Source organism: Pituophis catenifer, unplaced genomic scaffold (assembly GCF_029215685.1).
Source record: "Pituophis catenifer annectens isolate HBS135680 unplaced genomic scaffold, rPitCat1.0.hap2 SCAF_4, whole genome shotgun sequence".
In the NCBI taxonomy this organism is placed as follows: domain Eukaryota; kingdom Metazoa; phylum Chordata; class Lepidosauria; order Squamata; family Colubridae; genus Pituophis; species Pituophis catenifer.
In genome coordinates this window covers 105,389,571-105,404,460 of record NW_027256884.1, presented here as the reverse complement: position 1 = coordinate 105,404,460, position 14,890 = coordinate 105,389,571, and the positions used below count along the sequence as shown (strand labels likewise).

The 14,890-nt window shown below is 36.2% G+C and overlaps 1 protein-coding gene across 4 annotated transcripts in view; it reads left to right on the top strand.

Moving 5' to 3' along the window:
* Nucleotides 1–2,037, top strand: part of NBEA (neurobeachin) — a 355,376-nt gene extending 353,339 nt beyond the window's left edge. For all 4 annotated transcript variants that reach the window (XM_070942793.1, XM_070942796.1, XM_070942795.1 and 1 more), the window contains one exon: nt 296–2,037. In XM_070942793.1, coding sequence (XP_070798894.1) covers nt 296–386 — 91 coding nt within the window. In that variant the 3' untranslated portion in view covers nt 387–2,037. The remainder of the gene's footprint in view (nt 1–295) is intronic.
* Nucleotides 2,038–14,890: the final 12,853 nt, after the last annotated feature.

Sequence of the window (14,890 nt, the reverse complement as noted above, 5' to 3'; positions counted from 1 at the left end):
TGATTCTTTTTAATTTTAACCCAGTCAATCTGTATGTACTTTACACTTCTTTAGTAGAACACTGCTGGAGAAGTAGAAGCAGCCACTTTCCAAAGAACGCTCCAAATTTTAGTCATTTGTTGTCTTACAAAATAATATGGAATAACATCATAGACTTTTTAAGTTCCTTAGCAGGATATTTCAGTTTGCCTAATATTTTCGAATGACTACTGATCTTCAAACTAGCTAAGCGTAGTTTATTATGAACAATAAATATCTCAGATATTTACAGGCCCGATCTCTGTTTCTGTTTCAGGACTCTAATTACCGGCATGGCGTCTGGTAGCATTGTAGCTTTTAATATAGATTTTAATCGTTGGCATTATGAGCATCAAAATAGATATTAAACCAGAGTGAAGAACTGAAAGCAAAGATTACACTGAGAGCACAAGTGCTACTGAAAGGTATCTCTGGTGGAAAAAGAAATCTGCATTGACCTCCGTTGTACATTCCATTACACCCAGCAATAGCTGTACATTGTAGTCAGCAACCATTTTATTTTGTGTGGTTTTTTCACAACTGAACACCAGCTGCTGCAGAAGCGAGCTTGTATCATGTAAATTATAATGACTTAATAGATGTTTTGGTAATTATTTCATATACTTTTGTTTACTGAGAAAAGGTAGAAGAACACATCACAAGAGACTTTTGAATATTCTGAGGAACTTGTGTCTGGCTATTATATGGTTTGGGCCATGACCCTAGCATTCATTTCCCATTTCCTAGCCTCTTTTCAAGCTGATCAATTAAAAGGGGAAAAAAAACCCTACGTTTGATACTTTGTACATCAGATGCACATCTTAACTTTAAAGGGATACTTTTGTAAAAGTAAAGCCTTGTATAAAAAACAAAAACTGTTTCTTAATTTTATTGTGGAGTTACAACTTGCATGTACTTTAAGCCTGATGTCTTGAAACCACATCCACAAGTTGAACTGAAAGCTGTCCAAGGCCCAGCTTGTATTTAAAGATTGAAATGGGGTGCAAGCTGCAATGGAGCCATTGCCACTGAAACACGGTCTGCATGTTTCAGTCTAAAGCCACCCTTTCTAAATGAAGTTTTGCTCATTACATGAAGCATTTGGATATGAAGCCATTGTTTGCCATAGTTATGCATTTAAAAAAAATAATTTTCCCTTAAAAATTAATAATGTGATAGACAGACAGGAGCATGGTTAAGATGCTATGCTATAGCGCTTTATGATTCCCACCAAAGCAAGATTGCTAGACTTCTAGATTCATCACATTTGGCATACTATACATTGCAGGGAGAGAGCAACTAAGATTTTCTCTTAAATTCCTTGGAAATAAAGCTTGGTTAAAAGCAAACTTAGCTTCATTGGGGTTTTTCTTTTGAATATTTTTAAAATTCGTATGTTTAACACACATTTTACATTGAAAGCACTCATATTTGACAGTACTGTAATAATGACTATCAGAATAATTTTCTGCACATTCTCCAAATCATGTAACATACCCAGGGGTATATACACTTTACTTCATGTTTCTTCTTTGTATATTTGGTGACTGTATTGTCATAGATGTACATATTGTGTCGGTAGGGCTATGAGGCATGTAACAGGAATGTAATTTTCTCAGACTTTACACTCACTCACAGTCATTTATTTAAAAAAAACACAAGATAATGGATTCTTTGTACTGGCACTTTGGCACCAGAAACATATTATTTATTGACGTGGTTCTTATTTGTTACTCACCTTGTATTAGTAAGTTTTAGCACTAAATACCTTCTTCATTGTTGTTTGTATTAATAAGATTCTGAAATCATGGGGAATCAATGTAATGATTAAGTTATTCATCATTGGTCTGTAAGCAATATCTTGAGTTTGTAGCTTAGAACTGGGAGAATACTGAACATCTGGAAGATAAGTTCATTTCATCTCAAGATCATGGTGAAATATTTTGGCTATATAAATTCCTTAAGCTATTGTAACCATGTTTTATTGCAAAAATGTAAAATATGCCAGATGTGCGTGAGTTGGAAATCAAAAAAGAAAAATAAAATATGCAAATAATTCATGAATTGTTTTCTATTTTATCAAACCTTGACTCAAATGTTTTTTTTAAATAAAGTCGAGGGGCCCCGCAATCACATTGTGCTGAAGGTGTCTTTCCCCATTTATACAGGGAGTCAGCACACACCCCATGAGTTGTTCTAATTCTATTATATGTCACCCATATGTGTCGGGGTAGGCTAAATCCTGGAGGTATACTACTAGGACTGATATGCTCGGAGACATCTTGGGGGGAACAGCTATTCCACGCCTCCATCCACTTTTGTGTGGTGTTCTGATGATCGGCCATCAACTTACACGCTGTCAAGATTGGTGGATTTCTTGACTTTAATCGGCATCTTAAGAGATCAGGAATGTATCCATGTATGGGTAGAGAGGAATTTAATAGGATCTTACTATACTCCCGAATGAGAGCTTCTTGTCGTCGTAAGTGCGGGGGGAGTATGTGACTAAGAACTGGTAACCAGTAACTAGGTGTAGATTTTATGCACCCAGTAATTAGCCTCATCGTATGGTTAAGTTGAACATCAATAAGTCCTGTATGTGAGCTGTTTATCCATACAGGTGTACAGTATTCCGCTGCAGAGTAACAAAGCCCGAGGGCTGCACATCGGAGAGTTGGGGCTGAAGCTCCCCAAGTTGTTCCGCATAGTTTTTGTAGGATGTTATTTCTGCTGTTAACCTTGGCAGCCATATTCTGGATATGTTTCTTAAAGGACAGGGTCCTGTCTAAGGTGACCCCCAGGTATTTTGGTGTTGCCTCGTATGGGAGCAGTTTGTTATTTAGGTATACATTGTATACATATACATCAGCACACAAATATAAGCCAATAAAAGTATGATTTCAGATTATTCTCTCTGGGTAGCCCAATTAAGCGCTGTAGAAATTTAAATTTGTCAGAATATACTGAGAAAAAAATGCATTTGTAAAATAAATTAAAATAACTAAATACAAATGTTCATTGAAGCAACCCTAATTAGTGTTTGAAGCAATGAACCAAGGTCTCAAATATTCTAATCAACTTTCACAAAAATTTCATTGTTATTTGTGTTCCCTAACAACACATGTGATATTTATGAAGTGATTAATGCTAGAAAGCCGATCATAGAATCCTCACTGCATGAAAGTCTGCATATTGAAAATGTACACATTACTATTATTCACTATGATATGTAGGCAAACTAGGATGCACCTTCATAACAACCAAACATTCCCTACATGTATCATAAACCTAGTTACAGGTCACTGTACAATGCAGAGTGTAGCTTTTTTAACTTAATGAAAGATTCAACTCTACTCCAATAAACCTAATTACTGCAGAAATAACTCTTGTTTTAAATATCAAATATTTAGCTTTGTAATGTTTTACCACAAGTAAATGGAGATACTACCTCAGTTTTTTGCAAATTTGCTTGTGAAATATTAGATGACAAATTCCAGATAAGCCTGAAATCTAGAAGATGATGTACAGTATGAAGCTCTACATATGAGCCCTCCATTCCAACTATTGATATGGCAACCTCTCCACCCTTTCTACAGTAAATGTTTGCACAGGAGAAATTCTCTCTCTCTCTCTCTCTCCCTCTCTCTCTCTCTCTCTCTCTCTCTCCCTCCCTCCCTCCCTCCCTCTCTCTCTCCTCTCTCTCCCCCTCTCCCTCCTCTCTCTCTTTCTGTAATGGTCATGGGTGAGGCTCTTGCATGAGGAGAGAAAGAAGCAATTTCATGTGCTACATATACCATCCTTACTTAACAATCTCTTGGAAATGATCTATAGATTCTTTTCATGGGGACAGAAAAGGAATTCAAAAAACTAATTGTGAAGGTAGCAGATGGTAAAGTGTGGTATAAATTTAATCTGATTCTGATTACATATTGCAAATTCAGTTGAGGTCAACTAGATGATACAACCTTAACTGTTATATTGTAATTTAAATTAAATATAATTCAGAAAAATTTATTTATTTTGTAGATGGAAAAGGAAAATCAATCCATGTTACAAGATGTAATTATTTTAATGCTAGTTATTTGATTTGGATACATGTTAATCAGACTTCTGAATGCCATGCCCAACCGTCCTGGCAGACATTTGTAGTTGGGCCCTTCTCACTTCCTTAGAATCCCAAATGAAGCAGTAAACTAATGTAATGGAAAATGGAACTAAAGAGGGGTGGGTGGGAATGTCTACAATAGCACTGCAGCTTCCCAGAGAGGAGACAGCACATTCCAATGAGGAGCCCAAAGCAAGAGACTGCACAGTCCGAACTGGGTGGGGAGGGGAGGATAAGGTTCAGGGTAGCCACACCCTAGAATCTCCCAGGGCATATCTAGTAGGTTGTAGCTATAATTTAATAACATTCTATTAGGTATAAGCAAATAAAGAACTTTACTTAATTGGATCTCATTGTGTCGTCTTAGAGCTTGACAACTTTGAGCCTGACAATTATTGCCCATCTCTTCTGGAGGGCAATTTACCCAACGTTGGGTTCCAAACTACCCAACATTGGTACTTAATCAGATCAAAAGAGTCAAGATGGTGGCTGAAAATATATGATTAAAGCTTTGCACCCTTTTAGTCTGTGATGATGCACGTTAAAAAAAGACAGGGCTTCAACTGCAGGTTCATGGTCAGCATCTTGATTTTATAGATCCACCCTTCCCAGATCCCTCTTCAAATAAATTAAACCATACATTTTATTATATTACAAGGATGATAAATGAAACACTGATTATGACCAGAAACAACTATAAAAAGTATTAAAACTTAACGAAGTATTTGTGCTAGAAATTTCATGACCTCTCCAAACTCATTAAACCATTCTGTTTAATATTTAAATTAAAACTGGATATACTCTTCAGGCTTTAACGTTCAGAATATAGGGAACTGCACTCATTAACACTATTCACAGATTTAACTGAGCACATTCATAAAAACTATGACAGGCAAGTATTTTACTTGCTAATTGCTGGGTGGTTATGATGATAAATGGACTTGAAGTGTAATCTTTCAAAAAAAAAGAGGGGAGGGGAAACAATATACCCATATGCCTTTAACCACTGTGCTTGGCAAATATTTAAACTATCTCTTTCATGAGTTTGCCAATTGCAGGTTGGCAATTGGAACAACAGCTAAGTAACAAACCTGCAGAGAAAATATATTTCAGAATTAGTTTCAAAGTAGAAAGCTTAAGAGAAAACACAAAAGAAATAAAAGAAAATGTTATATAAGAGAATCAGAAAAAAAATATTGCAATATGCTCCCTTATACTGCTGTTTTCTGGCCCAATATAATTTTCTGAACTATTTATGATTGGAATCTCACATTTATTCAGCTGAAGATAAATTGAACTGAAGTTAGCAACTCTTGAGTTAAATTTTCTCAGGCTTATTTATCAATAAGTGTTTTAGAATTGGATTTTGAAATAAAAATAAATGAAATTGTGTACAATATTAAGAAAAATACTATACAAAATAGCAAATTTGTTTATGGCATTTTCAAAATTCTGCCCTTTCTTCAAGGATCTCAGATTAAGTTCAAGGTTCTCTGGCTTCTGTTTTTATCCATACGATACAGTGTCCTAATGAGGAAGATAAGCATGAGAATATATGTGACTGTCCCAAGGTGAGCTGCTGAACCTAACAGGTAAACAAGTCTGACACAAACTGGCTGTCTATATTTCAAGTGGTAATGAAGAATTATTTGAACTCCATATATCATTACCTAAAGAAGCAATGAGGTTGGGGTTGGGAATGGTGGGTTGAAAGGCAAATGACTAAAATTGTACAGTCCTATTACACTAGTTTATTATCAAATTCATTAATTAGGACCAGAATCACAAATGAGATAAAGGAGGACTTTGAAAATTTTAAAAGAAATATCAGATCTTTGAGTCCTAACAATGAAACAGAACCCCAGTTTTAGAGACTATATGCAATTGAATATTCATAGTTTAGATACAGAATTGGGAAATCCTATTCCCTTAATGCTTTCCTTGTTGGTTTCTTCAAAACTAGTCGGTTGTAAATCCAACACTGAATTTGATCTTTGACCTGGCCCAGTAGTAATGTCTTTGAAAATATATTAATATATGATATCCATGTAGATATACTGATGAATTTGTTACGGAAACCTATGCTGCTGCAGATTATTATTGAAACCTATTACTGTGCTACTGCAGGAAAATGATTCCAACTAGCTTATATAGTCTAATACAATATCACTAAACGAAAAATACTGCCTCCCCCTTAGCAACTAACAAAATATCCCTAACTATTAAAATTTTCCATGTTTCTTTGAGCACCATTCTCTCTTAACTCAGGAAAAATATTCTTATAATTAACCATGAAACCCAGGGGTGAAATGTAAAATTTGTTACTACCGGTTCTGTGGGCGTGGCTTGGTGTGTGGGGGGGGGGGGGGTAATGTGACTGGGTGTGCGTAGCCAACTTTTTTTTTTTTTTAACTTTTCAAAGCATTTTTTCTGCAAATGCAAAAAAAATGCTTTGAAAAGGCTCTGCCGATCAGGCAACACAGCTGGGATCGTCAGAGCCTCTTCCCCGGAACAGTTTGCAGAAAAAAAGGCTTTGAAAAGCCTCTGACGATCCCAGTTGAGCCGCACGATCATCAGAGGCTTTTTTTTTTTTACTTTTAAAAGCATTTGTAGAAAAAATGCTTTTAAAAATAAAAAAAAAAAAGCCTCTGATGATTGTGCGGCTGAGCTGGGCATGGTGGGGGGGGGGCAGGGATTTTTGCTACTGGTTCTCCGAACTACCCGCTACCATCACTACCGGATCGGGCAATCTGGTCCGAACCAGGAACATTTCACCCCTGATGCAACCCTTCAGTCCTCAAATTCTCAGTGAAAAATTTTGTGGCATGGGAATAATCTCTTATCACAGGCTGTTCCAAAGGAAGGGAGTCCTAATTGAAAATACTTGCATCATGGCCTTTTCCAATAATAATCAACCCACTTGTTTGCACAAAGAAGCAAATTGGCAACCAATGGAACAAAAGCATTGTGTAATTGTAGCATTTCACACTCCTTATAAAGCATGAGGTTTTATTTTCTATCAATTAAGTCTCAAGAGCAGTCCTACATAGAGTAACTTATTGTAGTCCATCATGAGACTTAGGTGGGCAGTATAGAAATGTGATAAAGTTATTTTTGAATCATCTATAAGTAGTTGACATCTGGATCAACAGCTACTCCATCTTTAGTGGAATAACTGAGCTGGTTTTTTTCTCATCCAGGCCCTAACATAAAAGCTAAGTCACATTACAAATCTTTCCAAATACTCAGAAGATCTGAATAACACCACAAGATAATATCAAAACAGGAAAATTATGTCAAAGATCTATGAATGAAAATTATTATATCTATATCTCTAGTTTTATCTGTGCATCTATATATCTATATTTGTATATCTATATTCTAGATTTATATAGACATAGATATAGATCTCAAGATAGTATCAAAGGGTGGCTAAACTCATGCTGGGAAGCTGCAAGAGAAATAATCTAATATGCATGAGAAACATTTTGTTTTTTATTAAATGTTAATTGATCTTAAAGCAGAAACTAGCCATAAGAGAGCTGTTGTGATATAAAGTTTGTCCACCTAAAACGTTTCTGATACACAATGGTGTACCAATTCAAAGTAGAGAAGATAGTTGTTACCTCAATCACATAAGCAGATCAGAAATGTCTATATCATCATTTTAATAGCGGCTGTCATATAATTAGGCTTGACAGATTATAATTTCATGGAAATATTACAACAGCGATACTCTCATCAATCTCCTACATTTGTGCTACACTCTTGAGGCTATTTACCCATTGCTAATGCAACTAAATTCACTGAATCTAATCCAGTATAGCATTGTGGCCTTAATATATCATCAACAAGCAATAATTCATCAACATTAAACAATATGGCTAGACTCATACAACTTACCTTTTATTAAATGAACCCAGCCAGCCAGCTCTTGGTAGATTCAGCAGGATGAGAACCTTTTATTAGTTATAGCTTTGAAAAAACAATTTGGCTCTTCCATTTGAGAATTACCTCAGGCGCTCACTAAAGCAAATTCTTTGTCTGACAGCAAAGCCACATAATACAGCCTATTTCTAACTCCAAATTTATAAGAGCACAGGGCATAACACCAGTCACCAGAGGCATTCATAAGGCTTCCTACCTAACATAACAAACCATCAATATTTGCACAGCCAAAAGGTCCTGTGCTGAAGGCGCAATTTTGCCATTCCCTGTGGCCCAAGAGCTCTAATGCCAGTCGTGGCAGAGTTTGCTTGGGGAGAAAAGTGGCAATAGATATTGAGGCATGACAGACTTCAGAGGCAATTTTATTCTGTTGATGTATGAATGTAATAAAGGTTTTCATTTGGAAGCTGGAGTAAAAGGAAATCCCCCTTCAGCTTTTCCCTCTCATCTGCCCCCTGTTCTGTATTTATTTTGACTATGCAAAGCATTTGAAAAAGATGCCTCATAATACACCGCAACATGACTAAATCGCCTACTTTGAATCATTAAAGCAGCAATATCTTTTTTTTTTCAAGACTCACAGATGCTAGGTATTAGTGACGGTTGACAGACATGTTGGTGAAATTCCTCTTCTATATTTCTTTCCTATTCTTTTCTTGGATTATCACAATAAGAGTGCTCACTGCTGCCAACTAAAGAATAGAACAGCTCTATACCATACTAGACAACCCATGACCCATTCAGTCATCATTTCAGAGATATTTCCTTACTAAAGAAAGGTAAGAGAAACAGAATGACCCCAAGCAGGCAAAGAATCAGGAATGAGCACACTTTCAACTTCCTTTCCGCTTCTCCATTAAGTTTCCTTGTAGGAAACAGAATGCTTGCTTAATTGCCTACCTGCCTCCCTCCCTCCCTCCCTTCTTCTCTCTTCTTTTCTTCTTGAGGAATTTTAGGAAATGATAAGCATGTGAAGATCTATCCTGGAACTAAACTGGATGTGGAATCTCATATTCCCAATGAAACGTCCCACCATGAAAGAAAGAAAAAACACATTACATTCTATTCTAAAAATTAATTGTAAAGGTAAAACAACATAAAACAATGGATAAGCTGAGGTTTATTAAAAATTATTTCCATCATATTATTTCTAATGGTAAGTTTCATCTTCTCAGTGTTGTAGACCTAATATGAACTATTTTTAAAAAACTGTTATAAATTTCAAATTGTGGAGTTACAAATTCTGTTTGCAAAGGATTGGTAACTAGAAATGGGCAACATGTTTTATGTCAAAGGAGGACCATAATTTCTAGTATTACAAATGTTTCAACATTGCATTTGCAGCCTTTGAGGCTTGGCAGTCCAGCTGGGGTGGAAAGAGGAACCAGGTCATGTGAGTGGTGTGCTGGCACGCACACATCTGCATGCAGCTCAACTCATGGGAGCGGAAGGCTGGCATGCATGCGTATGCACACACAGCTCGACTAGTGGAGCTGTACACGCATGTATGTGCGCGCTGGCCTACCATTCAGATGAGTTGAGTGCGGGTATGTGTGTATTCACCAGCTTGCTGCTCATGCTACTTGCATGGCTTGGTTGTAAATGGGCCACGGCCCGGTAGTGGTCCATGGCCTGGGGGTTGGGGACCCCTGATCTGGACAACTGAGAATCTCCATAGACATATCCTGAGTTTTGAGATTTTTTTTAATCACAAAATTAACAATAGATGACAACATGAAAAGAAAAATAGCTTTTGTTTTTAAGTGCACAATAAAATTCAAGATCTCCTAAAGTAGATACTGAAGTATCAGATCTAATTTTCTGCATTCCAAATGACATCTGAGATTAATGATTCTCTCTCATGTTAAACTAATGCCAATTGTAGTTAGCAAAGGATTATCTTCTTGTTTACAGGAATATGTTCACAGTATTTAATCAGTTAAAAATATTCTAACATTCAAATGCCCTCTTTGAAGCTTTCGCCCTCCAAACTGACATTGTCCTGAATGATGGAGTTAACATCACTTGACAGATTCCCAGGAGCCATTAATTTAAACTTTCAGTTTTGTCTCATGGCCTGTTAATTTTATTATGCCTTCAGGACCAAAGGGAAGCGAAGAAATAATCCTGTTCCTCATTGTGTATTTTCCCCTTCCAAATAAAAGAGGTAATTTGCAAGTTTTCCCCAATTTCAATCCAGTTGTATTCTTGGTTTACACAAATCCTTTTAAAAGTGAGTAAAATGAAATTAGATCTGTATTTATACATTTTTTTGCACTACTTCAGGATTTATTTTTGAAAGTTGGTAAACTCTTCTTTCAAATTATATTGAATAAGTAGGCCCAGCTGAATAAATGCATTGAGGTAAAAGTCGAACTTCCTTTATATGTTTAAAATTATAAGGAAAATAACATGAGAGTAAGCAGAATAGACATTGGGAATAAGGCAGCCATTTATAAAGACATCTAAAATATGTTTCTGATAAAAGGTTCCCAAAATCAATTTTTGGTGCTACATATTTTCAGAAAAATTTAATGGTAAGAAAGAAAGTTTACCCATACTTCCAAATTATGTACTGTATTAAGAACATAAGACATCTTATAGAGTTGCAAAAGCAAACTGGTCACTAGGGAAATATGGTTTCACCAAAAAATGAACAGTTTGCAATCATTATATTTGTATTTAAAAAAAAAAACATATTTGTGGCATTGCAGTTTTTAAAAAATCAGTATAGTGAGTCCAGCTAAGATGCAGCATTTGCTTTTTAAGCATAAGAATTCTATTTCTATTCACAAATGTGAGGAAATTGATCACAATTTTTTTTATTTAAGAAATATATTTAAGTGAATATCTTTGATTTATTAGATTAGGAATGCATAATTAAAGGCTGGTTGCAGAATTCTATGGGAGCAGTGAATAAATAAAGCATGTGTGAGATTAAATGGAATGCTTAGCAAATGGCTAAAGTAAGGAGTAAATAAAAGCTTTTGTGATCTCTCCTTAGTTATTTAGTGTATTTACAGATGACTGTGTAAATTGTAAGGAAAACATGGTGATGGCAGAGATGTGGTCTTTGGGGACATGAATGGATGACTTGAAATAAATTTCTTTCTATCTGGATCTGAAAGTTAATGCATTATAGGCTAACAAGATTGTTTGAAGCAGAAAAAAAGGTTGAATGACTGCATATTTATCTATTTTATTTGATTCTTAAACTTTACTCTTATCAGTTAATAAGAAAACATCCACAATATAATACAATGATAAAAAGTGAATAACAACAATCACATTTTTCCCCCTGACTTGTTCATGTGGACAAGTAGATTCTGGTTTAAGCAGATACAGCGGGACTTAGCCACATAAGACTCTATGAATTAAAACCAACATTTGGAAACCTAGAGTAGTGAAGAGCATGCAAAACAAGTGTAATATGTTGAGTGATGTCCAATGCCAGCTGCTGTCCTTCAAATCAAGTGAAACTTCATAGAATCATAGGGCTGGAAGGGGCCTTGGAAGACTTCTAATCCAACCCCCCGCCCAAAGCAACAGCCCTTGTTCCATCCCAAACAAATGGTGTCCAATCTTTACTTGAAAACCTTCAGTGAAAGAGCACCCATGACTTCGGGAGGCAAGCTGTTCCATTGATTAATTGTTCTCACTGTCAGGAAATTTTTCCTTAGTTCCACATTGGATTTCTCCTTAACAAGTTCTACCCATTGCTTCTTGTCTTTCCCTCAACTGCTTTGGAGAACAAATTGACCTGTTTTTCCCTGAGACAGCCCTTCAAATATTAAGACGGCTGTCATGTCTTCCCTGAGCTTTCTCTTCATTAGGCTAAATATACTTATTTCCCTTAGGCATTCATCATACAGTTTAGCCTCCAGACTGCTTACCATCTTTGTTGGTCTTCTCTATACTCTTTCTAGGGTCTCAGCATCTTTTGTGTATCATGGCGACCAAAACTGGATGCAGTATTTCAAGTGTGGCCTCACCAGTGCAGGATAGAGCAGTATTAATAACTGTTATAAAGTATAACCTAAAGTATAACCTACGAGTGATCTTTAAAGGCAGTTGATATAAAATATGCTACAGTAGATTTACTGTACAGTAGTAGATACAGTAGTACAGTAGATAGAGTACATTATTTGGCAGTGAAAGCCTGATTTTTAAACCCATTCAAACCCAGTCTAACTCACAACCTACTTAAATAAGCAAAGATGGTACCAAAGCTCATTAGGAGTTCTATAACTGTTGCATCAGAGAACATGACCATATTAATCCAATCTCTTTCCAATGTAGAATAAATAGAAGAATCTGTAAAAAAAAAAAAAAAAAAGCTGGATCCAATGAATCAGACAGAGGAAGTAGTTATTCATAGATGCAGCCCATACTACTTAAGACTTTCTGAAAATAACCAACAGCAAAGCTTATACATAGCATTACTCCAGAGTTCATTTTGACAACACTTTGTGGAATATAACTTTATTACCTGATTCACATATAACACTAAAGCATAAATCAGGAGACAAATCCAAAATGACACAGTTTAATAGGGAAGCAGAAAGATTGACAAGTTGAAATAAAAAAAACACACACAATGATCTAGGAACAAAATGTAGCAAATTGTAAGACCCAGAATAATTGACTGTAACAGGACATTTTTACACTAACTTAATAGCACTTAGATAAAGCTTTAAAACACATGCTTTTACCTTTCACTCAAGCACAGACAGGTCTATCAGACTTAATATAAGATCTGTATTTCAATGCTACATTCTTTTCATGAATAAGACTACTAATACTATGAGCTTCTTCCCTCAAACTTGTCCTATTTTTCTTTCCTTTTTTGTCGTGTGATTCTATAACTGAAGCTAAAGATATTCCTGTGGGCTAGGTAGTTTGCACCAAGTCTTTTCAAGTTACATAGGGGCATAGGTCCTCTGGAATTAATTGTATCCCTCTAGTTAGAAATCCTCTCCTGTTCATCCTTCTCATCCAGGGAGGAATTGTGGCCAGCATATGGCAGATAATTACCTGACCATATTACTATATGTAATTTACCATATTACTATATGTAATTTACACAATAGACATCAGAAAGAAGTTTGGCAATTGCGGCAGTTTTCAATAGTCTTCACGAACAACGTCATAGAGAACATACTGCAACCTCAGACATGGACCACTCTGTATCCATATGATCCATCTTCTGCAAATGTCCCTGTCATTTCCTGTTTCTTTTGTATTTTCATATAGTAGTCAAGTTGGGGAAGGATGTGTCCCTTTTTAAAGGTGTCTGTCTCACAACTTCTATAAGAGAGCTTAATAACTTCTTAGCCATTACCTCCCACTGAAACTTCTGTCAGACACTAACAAACAAACAAGCCATTTGCAAGAAAACAGGAAATAGATGGCAAGTTTTTAGAATAGACTCTTGAGAATTTGATGGTTATTAAAAGCCCACCTGCTTCCCAGAGGTAAAATGTTTGAAATTACTTAATATATATTATCAGTATAGTGGGTGCCAAAGAATGATGACAGCTATGCCAGAAATTCAACCCAATTGGACAGGTCTCATCGAGGAGCCAAATGAAGAGTGTCTCTCTCCCATAAACAATATGGTGAAATGTAATTTATAGAAAACCATACTGGATTGGACATCACCCTGGTCATCAAAGATTTTGCTAGATATTGGAGTTCCTGGAAATCTAGTGACAAATGGGCTAAGGGACTGAGCATCCAGAGCAGTAATGGGTTTCAAAACCTTTTATTACTGGTTCTGTGGGTGTGGCTTGGTGGGTGTGGCTTGGTGGGCGTGGCAGGGGAAGAATACTGGAAAATCTCCATTCCTTCCCCATTCCAGGGGAAGGTTACTGCAAAATCCTGCAAGGAGGAATTGGTGGGACTACAAAACAGCCAAAGTAATAGAAAATGAAGGAGTTAAAATATTCTGAAACTTTAGAGTTCATAGAGAGAAATACCTGCTACAGTAGTTGATAATAAAGACAAAACATGATAATGGATGTAGCAGTACCTGGAGATAGCAGACTAGAAGAGAAAGAATATCACAAAATACAAAGACCTGTAAATAAAAGTAGAGCATCTGGCAAAAGAAAGCAAAATAGCACCAATGTCTTGGATGCCTTGTATGCAATACCAAAATATATAGAGCACCACTCAAACACTATCAGCATTGACAAAAGCACCATCAGTTAACTGCAAAAAGTAGCTTTATTTGGAAGAGCTTGCATTCTGCAGCAATACCTTTAATATTATTAAACAACAATGTCCTTGGGAAGGACTTGATAGGTTGCTAAAAATGCCAAATTCGGTCAAAACATCTGACTGGCTGTGCCACCAACCATAATAATGCACAGCAAATGTTGGTGATTTTGGCTCAGTCCAAACTTTATCTGAAAGCCCAATAATTATCCAAACATATGAGATGCACAGTTTGCATGTTTTGTCATTTATCTCTTGTCTCATATCCTACCCCACAGATATCCATGTTATCATAAACAATGACCAGGGAATTGCATTTAGTAAACACTTGTGAGTACTATACATACATACATACATACATACATACATACATACATACATACCGTGTTTTCCCGAAAATAAGACCCTATCTTATATTTTTTTTGAACCCCAAAATAAGCGCTTGGCCTTATTTTTGGGGAGATCTTATTATTTTGGGGCACATGGAGGAAGATGGGGCTCCTCTTGCCATCTTATCTGATTTTCAGCTCTGCGTTTAAATATTTGCGGGGAGGGCTTATTTTTGGGGGGAGGCTTATTTTAGCGCATGCGCTCAAAAGC